We start from the raw sequence: 19,185 nt of genomic DNA on the forward strand, positions 1-19,185 counted from the left end.
CAGCTCAGATTCAGTTTAAGCTTCAACATATCAAAGGCTTATTTTTCCAGCTGCGTGGGCAAGAGGCTTGGTGGGTTGTTATTGGACGAGAAGAAAATGATTAGCACGCAGAAAAAATTCCACCCAGCTGGCCTCGTTTTGTGACTAAGATCCCAATGCTGTCAGTAAAGGTCAGCTTTCCAGGAAGTTCTGCGAAATGCAGCTTTTCATGTTGATTTCTCAGGCTGATTCTGTGACTAATTAATCACCCTCACACCCAGAGAGAAATCCAGCAGCGCAGACAGAACCGCCTCCGCTGCTGTGCCCTACTCCATCGGTCTCTGTGGACGAGGAGAGTCTAAACCTCAAGTTCAGACAGACCACTCTGCTAGTATCTGGCTCGTGCTCCACCCTTCCTTCTATCCGTCCCTCCCTCCCTCCCTCCATCCACCACCCAACACATACAATATGCCCACCACGTGTCCACCGGTGTTCTAGACGCTGGGATGTGGTGGGTCAACAAGCCAGACAAGGGCCCTACCCTCATGGAGCTTCTGGAAAAGGACTTGAAAAACTGGCCCAACTATGACACTGACTTTCTCCTTACAAGATCCTGAACTGTGTTCTTAGAATCAGAGACAGTTCTGTTTTGCTTCGCTTTCAAGCAGCATCTGGCTCTTGCCTCTCTCAGGTGTATCTGAAATTGCAGTTCAGCGAAGTGAAGTGACGCGATCAAGGTCACACAACTGAGAGCCTCAGGGATTGGATGAGAATCTGGTTACCTGGTTCCCAGAGTGTTCCCATTTCACCACCATGCCCCAGGGCACTCACAGCCTGCTTCCTGCGGGCCAGCTCTGTTCTGAGCACTTTATCGGGAGTTGTTTAATCCTCACCACTGGCCTAAGACATTGAGTACTGTTGTTCCCATTTGATACCCTAGAAAACCGAGGCCCAGAGACATTCGGCAACTTGCCAAGTAGAGCTTGAATTGTATCACCAGGCAAGCTGATCTCCCAACGCCCCAGTCCTTGGTCTCTGGTTCTTCATTAATAAGGATAAGGTTGGACATGACAACTGGTAGCAAGCCACACCCACTCTAGGCCTCATTTTCTCATCTACAGGCAGACCTTGTTTTATTGCACTTTGCAGAGACAGCCTTAAACAATAACAACAGGAGTTCCCGTCGTGGCGCAGTGATTAACGAATCCGACTAGGAACCATGAGCTTGTGGGTTCAATCCCTGCCCTTGCTCAGTGGGTTGAGGATCTGGCGTCGCCGTGAGCTGTGGTGTAGGTCGCAGATGCGGCTCGGATCCTGCGTTGCTGTGGCTCTGGCATAGGTCGGCGGTTACAGCTCCAACTAGAACCCTAGCCTGGGAACCTCCATATGCTGCGGGAGCGGCCCAAGAAATGGCAGAAAGACAAACAACAACAACAACAACAACAACAAACAAACTGAAGGTCTGCGGCAACACTGCATCTGGCAAATCTACTGGCACCATTTTCCCACCAGCATTATTTCATTTTTTAGCATTTTTAAAATTTATTTTTTTTATTAAAGGATAGTTGATTTCCAATGTTGTGCCAATTTCTGCTGTACGGCAAAGTGACCTGGTTTTATATATATATATATATATATATATATATATATATATATATATATATATATACACATTCTTTTTCTTATCTTCCATCACGGTCTAGCCTAACCAACAGCATTATTTGAAAATTAAGGTATGCATATATTTTTATTTTAGTTAATTAATTAATTTGCTTTTTAGGGCCACACCCACAGCATATGGAGGTTGCCAAACTAGGGGTCGAATCGGAGCTGTAGCCGCTGGCCTACGTCGCAGCCACAGCAACGCCAGATCTGAGCTGCGTCTGTGACCTACACCACAGCTCCTGGCAACACCGGTTCCTTAACTCGCTGAGCAAGGCCAGGGATTGAACCCGTGTCCTCATGGATACTAGTCAGATTCATTTCCACTGAGCCACGATGGGAACTCCTGTATATATTTTTAGACATAGTGTTATTGTACACTTAATAGATTCTAGTATGGTATAAATATAAATTTATATGCACTGAGAAACCAGAAACATTCGTGTGACTCACCTCATTGTGATTTGCTTTACTGTGGTGCTTGGGAACTGAACCTACAATATCTCTGAGCTCTGCCTGTGTCTGCTGAGAGGGTGGCCTAGATGGTTTGAGGGGCTACCCACCTCTGACCCTCTGGGGAACACTGGAGACCTAACATCTGCTCCCATTAGGTCCTGGTGTGCCCCTGAAACTGTTCCGGTTTGTAGATGCTGGCACCTGGTGGGGCTTTCAGAAAAACCAGAGCCAGCCTTCAGGTGTTCGCAGAGACCGGTATTCACAGAAACGAGGTATTATTATTCCCATGGGGATGCTTCTACATCCCCAACCCTCGTAGGTAAAATCTACTAAGGTTTTCATCAATAGCACTTGTTTTAGGATGTCTAGGAGTTCCCTTATGGTTCAGCAGGTTAAGGATCTGGTGTTGTCACTGCAGCAGCTTGGGTTGCTGCTATGGTGTGGGTTCGATCCCTGGCCCAGGAATTTCCACATACTGCAGGAGGGTGAAAGAAAAGAAAAAAAAAGAATGTGGCTCTGCCACTTACCACCTTAGGTCAGCTATTTCAACTCCCTGAGTCTCAGTTTGCTCCTCTGTCAAGTGGGAGCACCTATATTAAAGGATGGCTGTGAGGGTGACAAGGGCTGGGTACAGTAACCAGCATTAACAGGTGCTTAATAAGTGGTGGCTATTCTCAAGAGAAATTGAAAAGGCAATGCTGGCTTAGAGGCTGTTCATGAGAATGCCCCAAGAGGGCGCGAAGGCTCAGGAGATGACATTAGGCTGTTTCAAACCCACTCTATTCTGCGAGAGCCAGGCCAACGTCGCCCACAGCAAAGGGGGGTAAGTTAAGGTGTCCTGGGTGCTCATGGGAACTCAGGAGGGCTTGTGATTGGCAGGTGGGGGCAGGAAGCAGGCTGGGATGAATTACACCCTCTAGATGAGGAAAGGGAGAGTCAGGCAGACACAGAAGCGCTGCGGTAACTTCTTCTCCCCAGTGGTAAGGCAGCAGGACAGAGCTGGCCTGAGAGACTGGAAACCTGGTTCTGAGTCCCAGGCTGCCTCTGCCGCTGTGTGCTTCCAGGAAAGCCCCTTCCCCTCTCTGGGCCTCAATTGCTCCACCTGGAAATATGAGAAGCTCATCCAAGGTGACCATGGCTATGTGAGTCTCAAGTCTGCAAAATGGGAACGATGGCCTCTAGCACCCTTCAGGGGGCCAAGAGGGCTCTATGCCTGTGCAGGCCTTGGCATCAGGCTGGGCACACAGCAAGCACTCAAGACCCAGCACTCAGACCTTATAATGATTATAAGGTGATAGTGTCAGTGCCAACAGGCTGCCCTGCTCTCCAGCAACCTGAGCCTTAGACCTCTGTGTGAATGCCACCCCTCACTCCAAGGGCACCCAGGAGGACTGGCCATTGTTATACTTACCTTACTTTTGTTTGAATAATAAAAGTGATGCAACTGGGAGTTCCCATTGTGGCTCAGGGGTCACAAATCCAACTAGTATCCATAAGGACTCGGATTCGATCCCTGGACTCGCTCAGTGGGTTAAGGATCTGGCATTGCCATGAGCTATGGTGTAGGTCGCAGATATGGCTCGGATCTTGCATTGCTGTGGCTGTGGCTGTGGCCAGCAGCTGCAGCTCCAATTTGACCCCTAGCCTGGGAACCTCCATATGCTGCGCATGCGGCCCTAAAAAGCGGAGGGGGGGGGGCGGGGGGGAAGCGATGCAACTGAGCATTATCAGACCAGCCCCACCGCATCCTCAGACCGCAACTCAGCCATGTCGGTGAAACAGAAATGTGACTTCAGGCCACATTTGCCTGAAAGCAGGTGCTGGGCCATCACCCCTGGGCTCCCATTCAGCTCTGAGATAGTTAAAATGTTTTGTTTGGATAGAGTTTGGCCAAAAACACACGTTGGGGTTTGGGCCTTAGAGCTGCACTTCTCTGACGATAAACTACACAGAACCGCCTGGGATCTTGTGAATGCGTTGAGCCCTCTAGGCTCCTGCCCCGGTGACCTTCCTCCGAGAGCTCTTTCCTGCCAAATCTCCTTCACATGCTGTTCCTGCTCTTGAAATTCAGTTCTTCCACCTCTTCCCAGCCCTCCCATTCCCCATGAGCCAGGGTTCTGGTGGGGCGTTGGCGAGACCTCCCTTATCACACGGTGTGGAGGCTGCTGGGATTTCATTTTCAGTTTCGTGTTCCTCCTCTCTGCTTGCCATCAGCACAAATGTCAGAGGGCAAGAGCCGATTCAGAGCTACTCCGAAGGTGAAACCACAGGACATTGTGAGGAATGAGTAAAACCACTAAGAAGCACCAAGCATGCGCTTGGCATGAACTGAGAGCTCCCCGGCTCCCCAGCTCTACTGGGTTCCCTTCCCTTTCTTACTTTTTTTTAGGGCCTCACTCGTGGCATATGGAAGTTCCTTGGCTAGGGATCCAACTGGAGCTACAGCTGCTGGCCTACGCCACAGCCACAGCCACAGCCACACCAGATCCAAGTCGCATCTGCAACCCACACTGCAGCTCACAGCAGCACCAGTTTTTTTTTGTTTTTTTTTTTAAGTTTATTTTATTTATTTTATTTTATTTTTTTTGTTGTTGTTGTCTTTTTGCTATTTCTTGGGTCGCTCCCGCGGCATATGGAGGTTCCCAGGCTAGGGGTCGAATCGGAGCTGTAGCCACTGGCCTACGCCAGAGCCACAGCAACATGGGATCTGAGCCGCGTCCGCAACCTACACCACAGCTCACGGCAACGCCGGATCATTAACCCACTGAGCAAGGGCAGGGACCGAACCCATAACCTCATGGTTCCTAGTCGGATTCATTAACCACTGCGCCACGACAGGAACTCCAGCACCGGTTTTTAACCTACTGAGTGAGGCCAGCAATAAAACCCACGTCTTCTTGGATACTAGTTGGGTTCTTAACTCACTGAGCCACAACAGGAACTCCTCCCTTTCCTTTCTTCCAAAAAGGTCACGGGGGATGGGATCAGAGGGGTAACACCGACCACTGGTGCAGATGTGTGGCCATAATTTACAGAACATAGAAAATCAACTCACCATCCTTGAGTGAGAAGCTCAGAAGGTCCTGCGGGAAAAGCAACAGAAATTAGCAATAGGTTGATATGTAACCGGCCCACTCACTTGACAAATATTTATTGACTCTTAATAAGTGGGAGAACGAGGCAGACAAAATACCTCTGCCCTACATTCTGGTGGTGAGCCAGACAAACAAGGAAGCAGATAACTAAATAAACGTGTGAGAGTTTCAGGGAGTCAGAGGAAGGAGGGGAAGGGCTGTTTTAAATCTGCTCACTTGACCCACCAAGAGCCTGTGTCAAGCTTCTGTCTGCTTTAAATGCACACAGAGCAGGTGAGTGACACACCCAGGGGCACACGGCAAAGTTGCCGCTTCCAAAAGGAGGCACCACAGCTTAGCAGGCCGGAGCACGGGCTCTGGAGTCAGACCGCCAAGGTTCGAATCAGCTGTGTGACCTTGAGCAAGTACGCTAACCTTTCTGTGCCTCAGTTTTCTCATCTATAAAATGGGGGTAGGAGTTCCTGTCATGGTGCAGCAGAAATGAATCCAACTAGTATTCATGAGGATGCCAGTTCAATCCCTGGCCTTGCTCAGTGGGTTAAGGATTTGGCACTGCCATAAGCTGTGGTGTAGGTCACAGACGTGGCTTAGATCACGTGTCGCTGTGGCTGTGGTGCAAGCCGGCAACTGTAGCTCCGATTAGACCCCTAGCCTGGGAACCTCCACAAGCCTCGGGTGTGGCCCTAAAAAGACAAAGAAAGGGGGGGAGGTGATCACCCTACTTACCTAATAAAGTTGCTTTGAGAATTGAGTCCACATTTATTTATTTATTTAATTTATTTTTTATTTTTTTATCTTTTGTCTTTTTAGGGCTGCACCCACAGCATATGGAGGTTCCCAGGCTAAGGGTTGAATCGGAGTTGTAGCTGCCGGCCTACGCCATAGCCACAGCAACACGGGATCTGAGCCACGTCTTTGACCTACACCCCAGTTCACGGCAATGCTGGATCCTTAACCCACTGAGCAAGTCCAGGGATCAAACCCACAACCTCATGGTTCCTAGTCGGGTTCATTAACCACTGAACCACGACAGGGACTCCTGAGTCCACATTTAAAAAAGGTACTAGCATATAATAAGCACTGTTTAAGTAATAAATCAAACAAGTCAATAATGATAATTCAATATTAGCTAGGATCATCACCATCATATGACGTTATGGTGAAATATTTAATCTTTCAGCCCATCCCCCTAGAAGCCATTGTCAGGGTGACTTGGAAAGGAAATCTTGTTCTCCTTCCCCTGCAGCTACCCCGGGGCGTGGGTGTACCTGAGTGATCAGCAGTGGGCTGTCCTCCAGGATGGGGTCCTTCAATAAAATCTGAGCAAACATGTCTGCTCCTTCGCCTCCCAGGCCGCTGGCAAAAGCAGTCATGGTTGGCAAGACGGCTTCAGACAACTCCAGCCACTTCACCAAACCGGCCACGAACTCCGTGCAGAAGGATCTGAAAGACAGACACAGCTGAGAACCCACACCGTGCATCTCACAAGGCTGTTGGGAAATTGAGATGGGTTGTGTTCAAGGATGCGAAGAGCTGGCACTTACAAAGAACCACAGTGACTGCGGCCATGGCACAGAAGGAGCCAAACCTGATGGCAGGTGTGTGGATTTGAGCTTCTTCCTCCATCAGAACTGACCACAGGGGATGATAAACCACAGGAATGAGAGCAACCAGAAGTTACTGACCATATGCCCTGAGCCCAGGCTGCACCCAGGGCTGTGCTGGGAGGTGGAAATCAAAAATGAGCAAGGGGGTTCCTGTTGTGGCTCAGCCAGTTAAGAACCTGACATAGTATCCATGAGGATATGGGTTCAATCCCTGGCCTTGCTCAGTGGGTTAAGGATCTGGCGTTGCCACCAGGTGGGGCATAGGTTGCAGACACAGCTCGGATCCTTCATTGCTGTGGCCATGGCATAGGCTGGCAGCTCCAGCTCTAATTCGACTCCTAGCCTGGGAACTTCCACATACCGCAGGTGTGGCCATAAAATAAATAAATAAATAAAATGAGCATGACATGGCCTCCTTCAAGGAGCTCACAGTGGGACAGAGACTCGGAGGGCCCTAGTGCTGAGGGATATCCTAGGTCAGAGGCAGGAACTGAACCCTGATGAGTCCAGAGAAGGAGCCCCCAAATTGGACTGTGAGGGGAGGGGCAGCAACTAGAAAGTTCTTCCCACAGAAGGAGATTTGCTGTTGGAAATGGCCAAGTACCTGCTCTCTGGAAACACGTCAGCTGCTGTGGAAACAGATAAAGTGCAAAAGGAAGTCTGTCCTCCAGCCGTGCTTACCACCACCAAGGGGTCTCTATCCACAGTAGGCCTTTGGGTTAAGTCCCACGGGAGTGGGAGTCCCTAGGTGGAAGAGGACTGGGGCTCTCCAGGGGAGAGGGGACCCCAGGAGCCACAGAGAGCACATGGCATCTTGGGGACTCTGACAGAGTCCCTACCAGGCTTTGATTCAAAGCCACCATTGGTGACAGCAAGTGGTGGCTGGGGGATACAGAGGAGGGAGTCAGATTGGGGGTGATTAGACCAGTGAAGAGAATAGGCTTCCCAGAAACAAGCAGAGCTCCCTGGGGGCAGGGGTGACCTTAGGAGGCTCCCTGCTTGCACCAGCTGCTTGCGCCAGCTGCTCCAGTCCCCATGGATCCCAGGCAGCTCACCCAACCCCTTCCTTAGAGCTGCTGCGGCCAAAGGCCAAGGGGAGAGATCTCTGTAGGCCGGGACCCTGACGGCAGCGGTGGACCCAGGTTTGAATCCTATCCCCACTGCTGTTTTGGTCCAGGTCCCCAGAAGCAGCTCCAATATAATTACTGGGGATTCCTCTGGGGTCAAAGCCCGTGAAAAGGCAGAGGGGAGGCGGGACTTCGTGGGGGAGCAGTGGAGCTGTGATGCTGACCCTGCAGGAAGAGTGAGGGTGGGAGACCCTTGAGAGCTGTCTCTTCAGCGGAGCCAAGCTGGCAGCCCTCTCGGCAGCTGAGGGAACGTCCTTCATTCCTGAAGGACATCCGAGGGAAGCAGAGAAAGGCACTTGATCGCTCTGTGCCTCAGTGTCCTGATCTGCAAATGCATCAAAGAGGCCAATTTCATCAAAATGTTTGAGGAAGAAATGGGATGATGCCTATAGAGTGCCCTGAGCTGGGCTTGGCATGTAGTAGACACTCCACTCATGTTAGGGAGCATCACTGGTTTCTCTGCAAGGAGACCAAGGGAGGCTGTGGAGAAGGGGGCTGAGTCGGGCTCCACTGTCTGACCCCCTGGGGGAGTCTTGGCCGCCTCCCAGATTGGCTTCCTGCCCTTATTTTACCTCCCTGAGCTTCCTTTCCCTCTGCTGTAAAATGAGGATGATAATAGGCTCTGCTTCACAGATTGGCTGGAAAGATTAAATGACATGGTAATAGCGCCTGGCACACGATAACCCTCAATAAATGTTAGCTACTGCTATTACAATTATTGTTAACTTACCCCACTGTCACTATTGGCATCACCTGGATGACACGTGGGCGTGTACAGGGGACAGGGATGACTAAGGGAATGAAGCGCTCCTTAGGGGTAAATGGAGATGCAGAAAGGGCTCAGGGCCAAGGGCAGCAGCATGGCCGGGCCCTGTGTCCCTGAGGAAGGCCTTAGGTGCAGAGAAGCATCTCATATCCGGAGCGGAGGGGTAGAGAGCATGAACTCTGGTTCACATCCCAGCTCTGCCACTAGCTGTGGGATCTCAGACAAGTTACGGGGCCTCTCTGGGCCTCAGTTGCTTTATGTGTGAAACGGTGGCGATAATGATGAGACCTACTTCACGGGGCTGCAGAAGGATTAACTAAATGAACAGCTGTCATGTGCTTAGAACAAAACCTGGCACATATAAAGCCCTATATGGGTGTTTCTTTGAATGAACAAATGAATTCACAAGCGTATATGTAACGTGCCAGAAGGTCCATCTGTTAAATAAGGAACAGCTTTGTAAAGTGGCAGGGGCGTGGCGAGCGCTTCAAAGGCGGTTGGTGGTCTAGTTGAAATATATGACCATGAACAGCAACAATGACAATAAATGGCAATTACAAAGTGACCATCTGTCAGCCCCTGTGCTTAATACTTTCACACACAGACTCATTCACTTCCCACTAGAGCCCCACGGGGGAGGGAGGTACCATTTTCGCCTTCATTCTACATAGACCCTGAGAGGTTCAGTGACAGCGCCAGGGTTCAAGCCCACATCTGTGACTCCAGAGGCTGTGCTTAACCACTGCAGAGCCAGCCTCTCTCCCGTGATGAGGTTCCTTGGCGCCCACCGAGCGCTGGGCAACAGCGAAGCCACTGCGTCAATATCCCCTCTCATCCTTGCTGCGCCTTGAAATGGAGCCCCTGGGCCTCGGCCGTTAAATATCTCACCAGGGTCTCCTCTCTGGGAAAGCACAAAGTTTCACCAGGAGTCCGGGGCTCCTGACTCCCAGTCCAAAGTTCCTCCTACTCACCAGAGGCCAGGAAACTACGCCAGGGGGCTGCAGCCCTTTTGAGGGGAAATCAAGTTTTACTGGGACACAGCGCAGCCCACCCCTTACATGCGGGCCCCTGGTGGCTCTGAGGCTGTGACAGCTAAGTTGAGTGACTGCGACAGAGACCACAGGGTCCGCAAGACTAAAACATCTGGTCCTTTATAGGAAGTTTGCGGACTCCTATTCCACACCATGAATACCTCAACGTTTAATAAAGACTTAACTGTAAGCTCCAGCACCTGTGACAGAACCGCATAGAAAAGAAAGAAATATTTTTTTTGTCCCTTTGCCTTTTCTAGGGCCACTCCCATGGCATATGGAGGTTCCCAGGCTAGGGGTCAAATCGGAGCTGCAGCTGCCGGCCTACACCAGAGTCACAGCAACGCGGGATCCGAGCTGCATCTGCCACCTACACCACAGTTCATGGCAACACCAGATCCTTAACCCACTGAGCAGGGCCAGGGATCGAACCTGCAACCCCATGGTTCCTAGTTGGATTTGTCAACCACTGCACCACGACAGGAACTCCGAAAGAAATATATTAAAGGCTTGCCTTTATGCCCCATATAGACAAACCATTGCAGTTTTCTAAAGATTTCTGAAACCAAGAGTATACGTGGGACAGAAAAAGAGGTTGGGGTTAGGGTTAGGATTAGGGTTGGTTTTAAAACGTGTTTGGGGTCTAAGAGGATGGAGAGCAACCGTGTGGAAGGAGGTGGCATACACCGCATGGGAGCTTCAGGGAGGAAACGGCCCCAGGGTAAATGCTTCTGGCTAAGCCGCAGCCAGGAGTGCCGGGGACCAGGCTTGGATTTTGGGGGGAAAACTGAACAACTGTCCTATGTGCCCGCCCAGGAGGTGTCTGGCACAGACCTGGCACCAAGTCCAAATCGTTAACATTTGTTTATGAACAAAGTACACAAAGATCTTCCCCCTTCTATCAATCAGCTTATCAAGTAGGGATTTATCAGGAAGCTTCTGGAAAGATAGAGGCTTCCTAAGTAAAGCACAGCTATGGGGCAGAGCAGGGAGAGAGGAAAGGGGACCTGGCTGGCTCAGGAACAGAAGAGCCAACGAGATATATTCTAGCCTCTAGACAGAGAACGTGGTTCATTATTAACAGCGAGAACATCTCATGTTCATTTGGCGTAGCTCTGTGCCAGGCTCTGTGGGGCCATCAACACGGTCCTACCTCGGGCCCACCCTCTCTGATGGATGGCCGTTTCCCAGCAACGGTGATTCCCCAGTCCCTTCTTCATGGCCAGCAGAAACCTCCTCCCATGATGGAGACAGAAAACAGCAAGTGCCTCTATTTTTCCCCCGCCTCCCTTGTAGGCAAGGCTACAGCACTTGACTGAATCTGGTCAATGACACAAAAGGGGAAGCCTTCTGTATTCCGGGAAAGAGCTTCTCTCTGATGAGATGTGAAGAGAAGAAGAGAATCCCTGTCCTCTTCTTTCCGGCCTTGGGCCTTGTTCTATAAGGGTGTGATGTATGGTGCTGCAGCAGCCCTTTTGTGATCAGGTGGAAGAAGGCCAAGAGAACTCCACAGAAACCAATCCAAAGGCTTTTTGAGGCACTGTTTCAACTCTGGAACTCTCTTCCTTTTAATTTCTTAAGTGAGAAAAACAAATATCTTAGTGTTTAAATATCTTTTAGTATGATGTCCTGCTACTTGAAGCCCAAAAGTAGCCTAACTGGTAGAGGTAAGTTCCAGAATTGTCTCTACAAATAAGGAAATTGAGGCAAATAAAATAAGTCATGGAGTTAGCAAGTACCGCCATTTACAGAGTACCTACCATAGGCCAAACACTATGCAATGTGGTTTACCTACACTTATCTCGTTTAATTCTTGTAATCACCCTGCAGGGTAGGTATCATAGCCCCATTCTATAAGTGAAGACACTGACGCTTAGGGAAGTTAAATAACCTGCCCAAGGTAATATGTAACTAGAAAGGAGCAGGGGTAGGATTTGAACCCAAATCCAAGTTCAAAGCCTTGGAGTTTAATGTCTTGTCTGCTAATAAAGCCAGCATTTATCCACCCCCTTCTTTTGACAAACCTTTACTGAGTGTGTTTGCTATGCCAAGCTGTGTGCAAGGCACTGGGAATTCAGAGATGAACAAGGCAGCTCCTGCCCCACAGGAGCTCAAACTGGAGGGGTAGCAGGTGTGAGAAGAGTTACAGTGTAGTGTGGAGGTCGTGGTGACAGGCCACCGGACTGACAGGAGGAGAAGCCCCCTGTCTGGGTGGTGAGTAGGATCTGGGCAAGGATCCCTGGAGGTGACCTCCAGGGAGATGAATGCTCTCAAGTGTTCAGTCCAGAAAGAGAGACAAAGATAAAAAAAGAAACAAATTAAAAAACAAACAAACAAAAAAACCCAGCTAAGGAGTTCCTGCTGTGGCTCAGTGGGTTAAGAGTCTGACTGCAGAAGCTCAGGTCCACTGCAGAGGTGAGGGTTTGATCCCTGGCCTGGTGCAGTGGGTTAAAGGATCTGGTGTTGCCATAGCTGTGGCTTGGATTCAATCCCTAGCCTGGGAATTTCCATATGCCACAGGGGAAGCCATAGAACAAACAAACAAACAAGTCTAAAAAACACCAAGAAACAGCTAAGACCCAGGCACGGGAAGTTTACTCATTAGAGACCATTGCAGGTGGTTGATGGCAGTTCTTGCAAACACTGCAGATGCAAAAACTTTTTGTCACTTCCTGCCCTCCAACCCTTGCATCTCATCTCGGTCCCCCTCAGACTCCTCCCCACCTAGACCTGGGGGCCAAAGTCAATCCCTCCCTGTTCTGTCCAAAGCCTCCAACCTGTCCCCAAGTCAAGTGCACTCTCCCTGAGAATGCCTGTGTCCCTCTATCTCTTGGTCACTGTCCCGGTTTCTCCAAACAACTCCATCAGCCTCCTAACTGGCCTCCAAACTCTCTCTCCCAGAATCCCTGAAGGCCTTGAAGGCCAAGCCCAAGCTCTTAGCAACTCCACTATTCCAACTCCAAAGACGTGATTGAAATGCCCATGCGAGGTCTCAGCAGCGGCAGATATTAACGCTGTCACCAAACCTGCCACCCATCATGGAACGTGGCCCATCCAACCACTACTAAAACCAGTCATCTAAGCGACCTGCCCTTCCTGCCCCCTGCTCCAGATTGTAAACACCAGGAGGGCAGGAGCCAGGCCATGCGCCTCTTTATTTTCTCCACAGTGCCTTGCACCACACTCAGCACACAGTAGGTGCTCACTAAATGCATGTTATCTGAATGCATAGTATTTTACCCCCCATTAGGAGGTGTCCTATTCCAGGGCAGGGATAGGGTCTGCCTGTTTGTCTTGCTCATGAACACGTTCCATGTACTTCAAATGGTGCCTGGTGAAACAGGAGGTGCTCCTTAAATGCTTGGTGAAGGTACAAATGAGGGACACCACATGAGGGATGTCCCATTCCCATACCAGGTTATATGCTCCGTTAAGGCGAGGACAATGGCTTTCTCCTCATTGATACCTGGCAGGCTGCTTGGCTGCCAAGAACTGTTTCCCTGAAGAAGCCTGACTTTCCTTCTGTGAAATAAAGGCACTCACCTTTGCTCAGATTCTGGAAATAGCTGGGACAGGGAGATGCCACAGAGGGCGGCGTAAGCGAAACGGTTGGCCTCGGTCAGCTCCTGGCCTGTGGGCAGATGTGGCTCCCCCTCCACACCTGGCTCGGCCACCTGCAGCCTCTGGCTCAGTCGGTCCTGTGTGCCCATCTCCAGCGCTGCAGGAAAAAAATCCCTGTGAAAAGTGCTTTCAAGGGGTACGCAAAGCTTACTTTAATGGGACACAAAAACTACCAATCATGAAAGCAAAAACTGATAAATTAGCCCTCATTAAAATTAAGAATGTCTAGGAGTTCCTGTGGTGGCTCAGAGGGTTAAGAACCCAATATAGTGTCTGTGAGGATGTGGGTTCCATCCCTGGCCTCGCTCAGCTGCGGTGTAGATCACAGATGCTGCTCAGAACTGGTGTTGCCATGGCTGTGGCACAGGTGGGCAGTGACAGCTCCAACTCGACCCTTCGATTTGGAACATCCGTGTGCCATGGGTGTGGCCGTTTAAAAAAAAAATTAAGAATGTCTATTGATCACCTTTAAGAGACTAGGGAGAGATATTTTCAATGTGTATATCAACAAAGGATTTATATCCATAGTATAAAAGTAACTCCTACAAGTCACTAACAAAGAGAGAAAAAGGAAAATTTACTCGAACAGGTACTTCGCAAAAGAGATCCCAAGGCCAACGAGCACAGGCAGAGGTGTTCAACATTATTAGTCATCAAGAAGCAGAAATTAAAACCCAATGAGGGGCGTGCAGGGAGGTACTGAGGGTTTGGGATGGACAGGCTATAGGGTTTGGTTGTGATGATTGTTGTACATAATGTAATGTAAATAAATGTAATAAAATTTATTAAGTAAAAAAAAAAAAACACCCAATGAGACATAGCTCACCCAATGAGACATAGCTACTTACCCATCAGACAGCTAAAAATAAAAGACTAACAAGGAGTTCCCATTGTGGCTCAGCAGGTTATGAACCCATGAGAAGGAGGGTTTGATCTCTGGTCTCGCTCAGTAGGTTAAGGATCTGGCATTGCTGTGAGCTGTGGACTAGGTCGCAGATATGGCTTGGATCCTGTGTGGCTGTGGCTGTGGCGTAGGGTGAGGGCTGCAGCTCCCTAGCCCTCTATATACCACAAGTACAACCCAGAAAAGCAAAAAAAAAAAAAAAAAAGACTAACAATGCCAAGTGTTGGTGAAGATAAGGGACAAAAAGACCTTCCATGTACTACTGGTGCGAGTGTAAATTAGTTATCAGGAAATGGAAATTAAAAATCCAATGAGATACTACCATTCACCTATCAGAGCGGTTAAAACAAAAAAGACTCACAGTACTAAGAGAATAGGGAGCAAATAGAACTTTCAGACACTGCTGCTGGGAGGGTAAATTGGTACAACCAGGTGGAAAATGGTTTGACTTAATCCATTAAAGTTAAACAGAGGTTTTTCCCTAGGCCCTAGCAATCCTACTCCTGAGAAATGAGGGTTTATGTCCACCCAAAGACCTGTACACGAATGCTCACGGAAGCTGCATTCAGAATAGCCCCAACCAGGAAACAACCCACACGTTCACACATAGTTGAATGGACAAACGATGCCCTTGTCATATTATGGAATATTAAACAGCAATGAAAAAGAATGAAGTTTGGCCAACCACCACAACAGGAGTGAATCTCAATGGTAAGCAGCTGGTCATTCATGAGAGAGTATATACTGCAGGATTAAATTTATCTCAACTTGAAGAACAGGTCAAACCAGGTTATAGTGATAAAAATCAGAGGAGAGGTGGCTGGTGGGAGGGAATATTGGCTCAGAAAGGGTACAGAGCAGCTTTCGGGCGATGGAAATGGTCTATACCTTGACGCGGGTGGTGATCACGTGGATATAAATATATTTAAAAATTCATGAGTTAAGTACTTAAGGTTTGCGTGCTCGCTGTCCGTTAGACTTCAGTGAAAGGAAGGAGTCAAAGAAGGCCTTGCTCCCTCCTCTCTTCCCGTCCTCCCTCCCTTTTTTAGCGTGAGGAGGGGACGAGCCTAGCCAGGCACCCAAGAGCCCTAGAAGCAGGCACTGGGAAGGGTTCCAGCCGTGGCCAAGGACACTGTGGGTATCAGTGCAGACTCAGGACCAGACAGACAGGGTGTGAATCCATGTGCCTCCATCTAACAGATGTGCGACCTCAGGCAGCTCACTGTCTCTGCACTGAGATTCCTTCACCTACAAATGGGACTATGTCTAGAAGATCTGTGTTAGCAACAAACGACACGACCGTGCAGGTTAGCATTTATGAAGTACTTAGAACAAGCCTGGCATAGGGCTCATGTTATACAAATGTTTACTTAAAAAAATAAATGCATAAAAAAATCAACAAACAAATGACACGCTCAGCACAGTGCTTGGCCTACAACAAAGGTGTATAAATAATATTATAAGAGGGAACATTATTGGGGCTCCCACCACGGCTCAATGGTTAACGAATCTGACTAGGAACCATGAGGTTGTAGGTTTGTTCCCTGGTCTCGCTCAGTGGGTTAAGGATCTGGCATTGCAAGAGCTGCAGCTGCTGGCCTACGCTACAGCCACAGCAACACGGGATCTGAGCTGCGTCTGCGCCCTACATCACAGCTCACGGCCACGCTGGATCCTTAACCCCCTGAGCGCAGCCAGGGTTCGAACCCACATCCTCATGGACCCTAGTCGAGTTTGTGAACTGCTGAGTCACGAAGGGAACTCCACCACCTCTGTTTTAAACACTTGTCTTATGGCCAACAGATTTCTCCTTGAGTATCCATATTCCACACTTTGGCCTATAAATTTGCTCTTTCCCAGCTGAGCAATGAAAATTTTTGTTCTCAAAATATTACTTCTATGGAGAAGTAATTTATTTATTTATTTATGTCTTTTGTCCTTTTAGGGCTGCACACGTGGCATATGGAGGTTCCCAGGCTAGGGGTCTAATCAGAACTACAGCTGCCAGCCTGCTTCAGAGCCACAGCAACGCCAGATCTGAGCCGCATCTGTGACCTACACCAAGCTCATGGCAACACCAGATCCTTAACCCATTGAGGGAGGCCAGGGATCGAACCCACAATCTCATGGTTCCTACTCAGATTCATTTCCACTGCGCCAAGACAGGAAGTCCCTATGGAGGAATAATTTAAAAGTTTGTTCATAACTAACTGCATCAGCTTCTCAAAGTAACCCCAAGGTTGTTAAAAGCAACAAACCGACATCTGTACAGCATGTGGCAGTTTATAGACACTTTAAATCCATTTAATTCTCACTACCATGTAAGGTTAAGTAGGATGTGAGGTGTTATGATTCTTTCCTAGAACTATAAGCATGGGAAAGCTAGAGCGGCCAAGTGATTTCCCCAGTGACACAGTCAGACTTTGGTTTGACTCCAAGCCTCATGCTCTCTCCTCTACACCAGCCCAGGGAGTCTCCTCCTCTTGTTTCACATGAAGAAACTGAGGCCCAGAGAGGTTAAGACCTTGCCCAATGTCACCCAGCAAGACTGGGTTCCAATAGTTGCTCCAGGAACCCAAGCTGGAGATCTGTTTGTAGTAGATTCCCCTGGCTCAGAGGATCAGTGTAGACCTGGGAAGTGGACAAAAGGGACAGCAACAAGCCACAAACTGAGGACATCATTGCGGGCAGCCCCTGGCCTTGATGTCAGCAGCCTTTGCAAGCTTCACTACCTCTAATCAACTCCGTGCCATTTGGCAGCTGGGGTAATTGCTCCTATTACCCAGAAAAGCCCAAGATGGTATTTCATTGGGCTGGTATCTAGGGAGACCCTTGGCAGTTCTCAGGTCAAGAATAAACAGCCTCCTAATCAGAGAAGCACAAGCTGGCCTGTCTCTAACCACAGGGGAGGGGGGTGGGTGTGCTGAGTGCATAAAGAGCTCAGCTCAGGCCAAAGTCATTCATTCATTCATTCAACTATATATATATATATACTTATATATATATATATATTTTTTTTTTTTTTGCTTTTTAGGGCTACACTCGCAGCACATGGAAGTTCCCAGGCTAGGGGTCAAATTGGAGCTGCAGCGGCTGGCCTACACCACAGCCACAGCAACATGGGATCTGAGACTCGTCTGGGACGTACATCACAGCTCATGGCAACACCGGATCCTTAACCCAGCGAGCAAGGCTAGGGATTGAACCTTCGTCCTCATGGATCCTAGTCGGTTTTGTTAACCACTAAGCCACGATGGGAACTCCCAACAAAATATACTCTTGATGCCCTATAATTCATTCTCTACACAGTAGCCCAAGTGGCCTTGTTGTCATATACAGCAATCATGTCACTCACCTACTTAGAGGCCTCTGAAGGCCTCCCACGGCCCCAGGAGGAATACCAATCCCTTTATGATCGTCTACAGAGTCCTGATCTGGCTCCTGCCTGCCTCTAAACTGCAGCTCATGCCCCCCCCCCGCCCCCGCTGGACTTGTCATTGCACTATAATCATGCTGGCTGCATTTCTGCCTTTCAAATAAACAAGCTGGTCTTCCTTCTGGGCCTTTGCACCTACTCTTCCCCTGGCTTGGGACACTCTTCTCCTGAGCTTCACATCGTATTAGCCTCAGCCTCAGAGTCACCTCTTCAGAAAGGCCTTCCCTGATCCTCCAGGCCAAGCTATACTGCATCTTTATCCCAGCACCCTGTTCCACAATACTTACTCCTGTCTTAAAAATATAGTTTAAAGTTACTTGTTCACTTGTGTCAACAAGTAGAATGTGAGCTTCCCGAGGCAGGCTTCTGGTTGTTTTGTCACTGCTGTAGCCTAGCTTTCTGAGCAGGCCCTGGAGCGTCGCAGGCATTCCGTAACTACTGGCTGGATGAATGAAGAGGGTAGATGATGTGCGATGTCCTGTTTTGGGCCTTGGGGCAGATCAGGGGACAATACCGACAAATGCCCTGCTCTCAAGGGGCTTACATTCTGGTGGGAGACAGGCAAGAACACACCATTACATCGTGATGATAATAATTTAAGTAACTTGGCCAAGATCACAGCGTTATTAAGTGGCAGAACTTAGGCAGTCAGGATGTAGGAGCCATGCTCTTAACGGGCCACTAAATAAATAAATACACATTGGGCTGGGAAGTGATCGATGGGGAAGGACAATCAGGGTGAAGAGGATATGAGGTGATCACGTAGGAGACGGGAGACAGCGGTATGCAGGTGAAAGGTCCATTCCAGCAGAGGCCTGCAGGAAGCAAGGGGACAGGAGGATGGGAGAGGGTATTCCAAGGCTGTGGCAGAGACAGACACGTAGACAGACAAAGACAAACCAGCAGGATGAATGCTATGACGGAGGAGACGTAGATGGGGGATACAAAGAGGGAACCCAGAATTGGCTTCCTGGAGGAGACATTGGACCAGGGTGGGGGATTGGGAAGAGAATGTTCTCAGTAGAGGGGATGGCATGTGTCAAGTCCCAGAGAGGGAAGGGAGTAGATGCTTCTGAAGAACCAAAGGGATGCTCTGTGCAGCCAGGGCTTGGGAAATGGGTGGGTGCGGAGGGTGGGAGAGAAGAAATGAGGCTACAGGGGAAGCTTCCAGGGGCTACACCCTGTAGGACCAAGTCCTTGAAGCTAAGGCGCCAGACTTAACCAGGAAGGCAATGGCCATGCAGGAAGCTCAATGAGGGTACCCTGGACCTCTCGGTATGATTTCGGCAACTGCCTGTGAAGCTATAACTATGTAATTAATTAAGTAATTTTTTGGCCATGGCTGCGGCATACATAAGTTCCCAGGCCAGAAGACCCACGCCACGGCAGTGACAATGTCAGATCCTTAGCCACTAGGCCACCAGGGAACTCGGAATCTATAATTATTTTTAAATAAAAAGTTAAAAAGAAAAAAGCAGTGGGATGTCTCTACAGAATTTGA

At 49.2% G+C, this 19,185-nt stretch overlaps 1 protein-coding gene across 5 annotated transcripts in view; it reads right to left on the minus strand.

The window, feature by feature from the left end:
- Positions 1-19,185, minus strand: part of TMCO4 (transmembrane and coiled-coil domains 4) — an 86,588-nt gene that overhangs the window by 59,031 nt on the left and 8,372 nt on the right. For 4 of the 5 annotated variants that reach the window (XM_047792216.1, XM_047792217.1, XM_047792214.1 and 1 more), the window contains 3 exons: positions 13,267-13,441; positions 6,461-6,635; positions 5,153-5,180 (listed from right to left, as the gene is read on the minus strand). In XM_047792216.1, coding sequence (XP_047648172.1) covers positions 5,153-5,180; positions 6,461-6,635; positions 13,267-13,433 — 370 coding nt within the window. In that variant the 5' untranslated portion in view covers positions 13,434-13,441. Of the gene's footprint in view, positions 1-5,152; positions 5,181-6,460; positions 6,636-8,090; positions 8,252-13,266; positions 13,442-19,185 lie in introns of those variants that run through there. The other variant, XM_047792218.1, reaches the window with a different exon arrangement.

The sequence above is a fragment of the Phacochoerus africanus genome, chromosome 8 (genome assembly GCF_016906955.1).
Source record: "Phacochoerus africanus isolate WHEZ1 chromosome 8, ROS_Pafr_v1, whole genome shotgun sequence".
Lineage (NCBI taxonomy): Eukaryota > Metazoa > Chordata > Mammalia > Artiodactyla > Suidae > Phacochoerus > Phacochoerus africanus.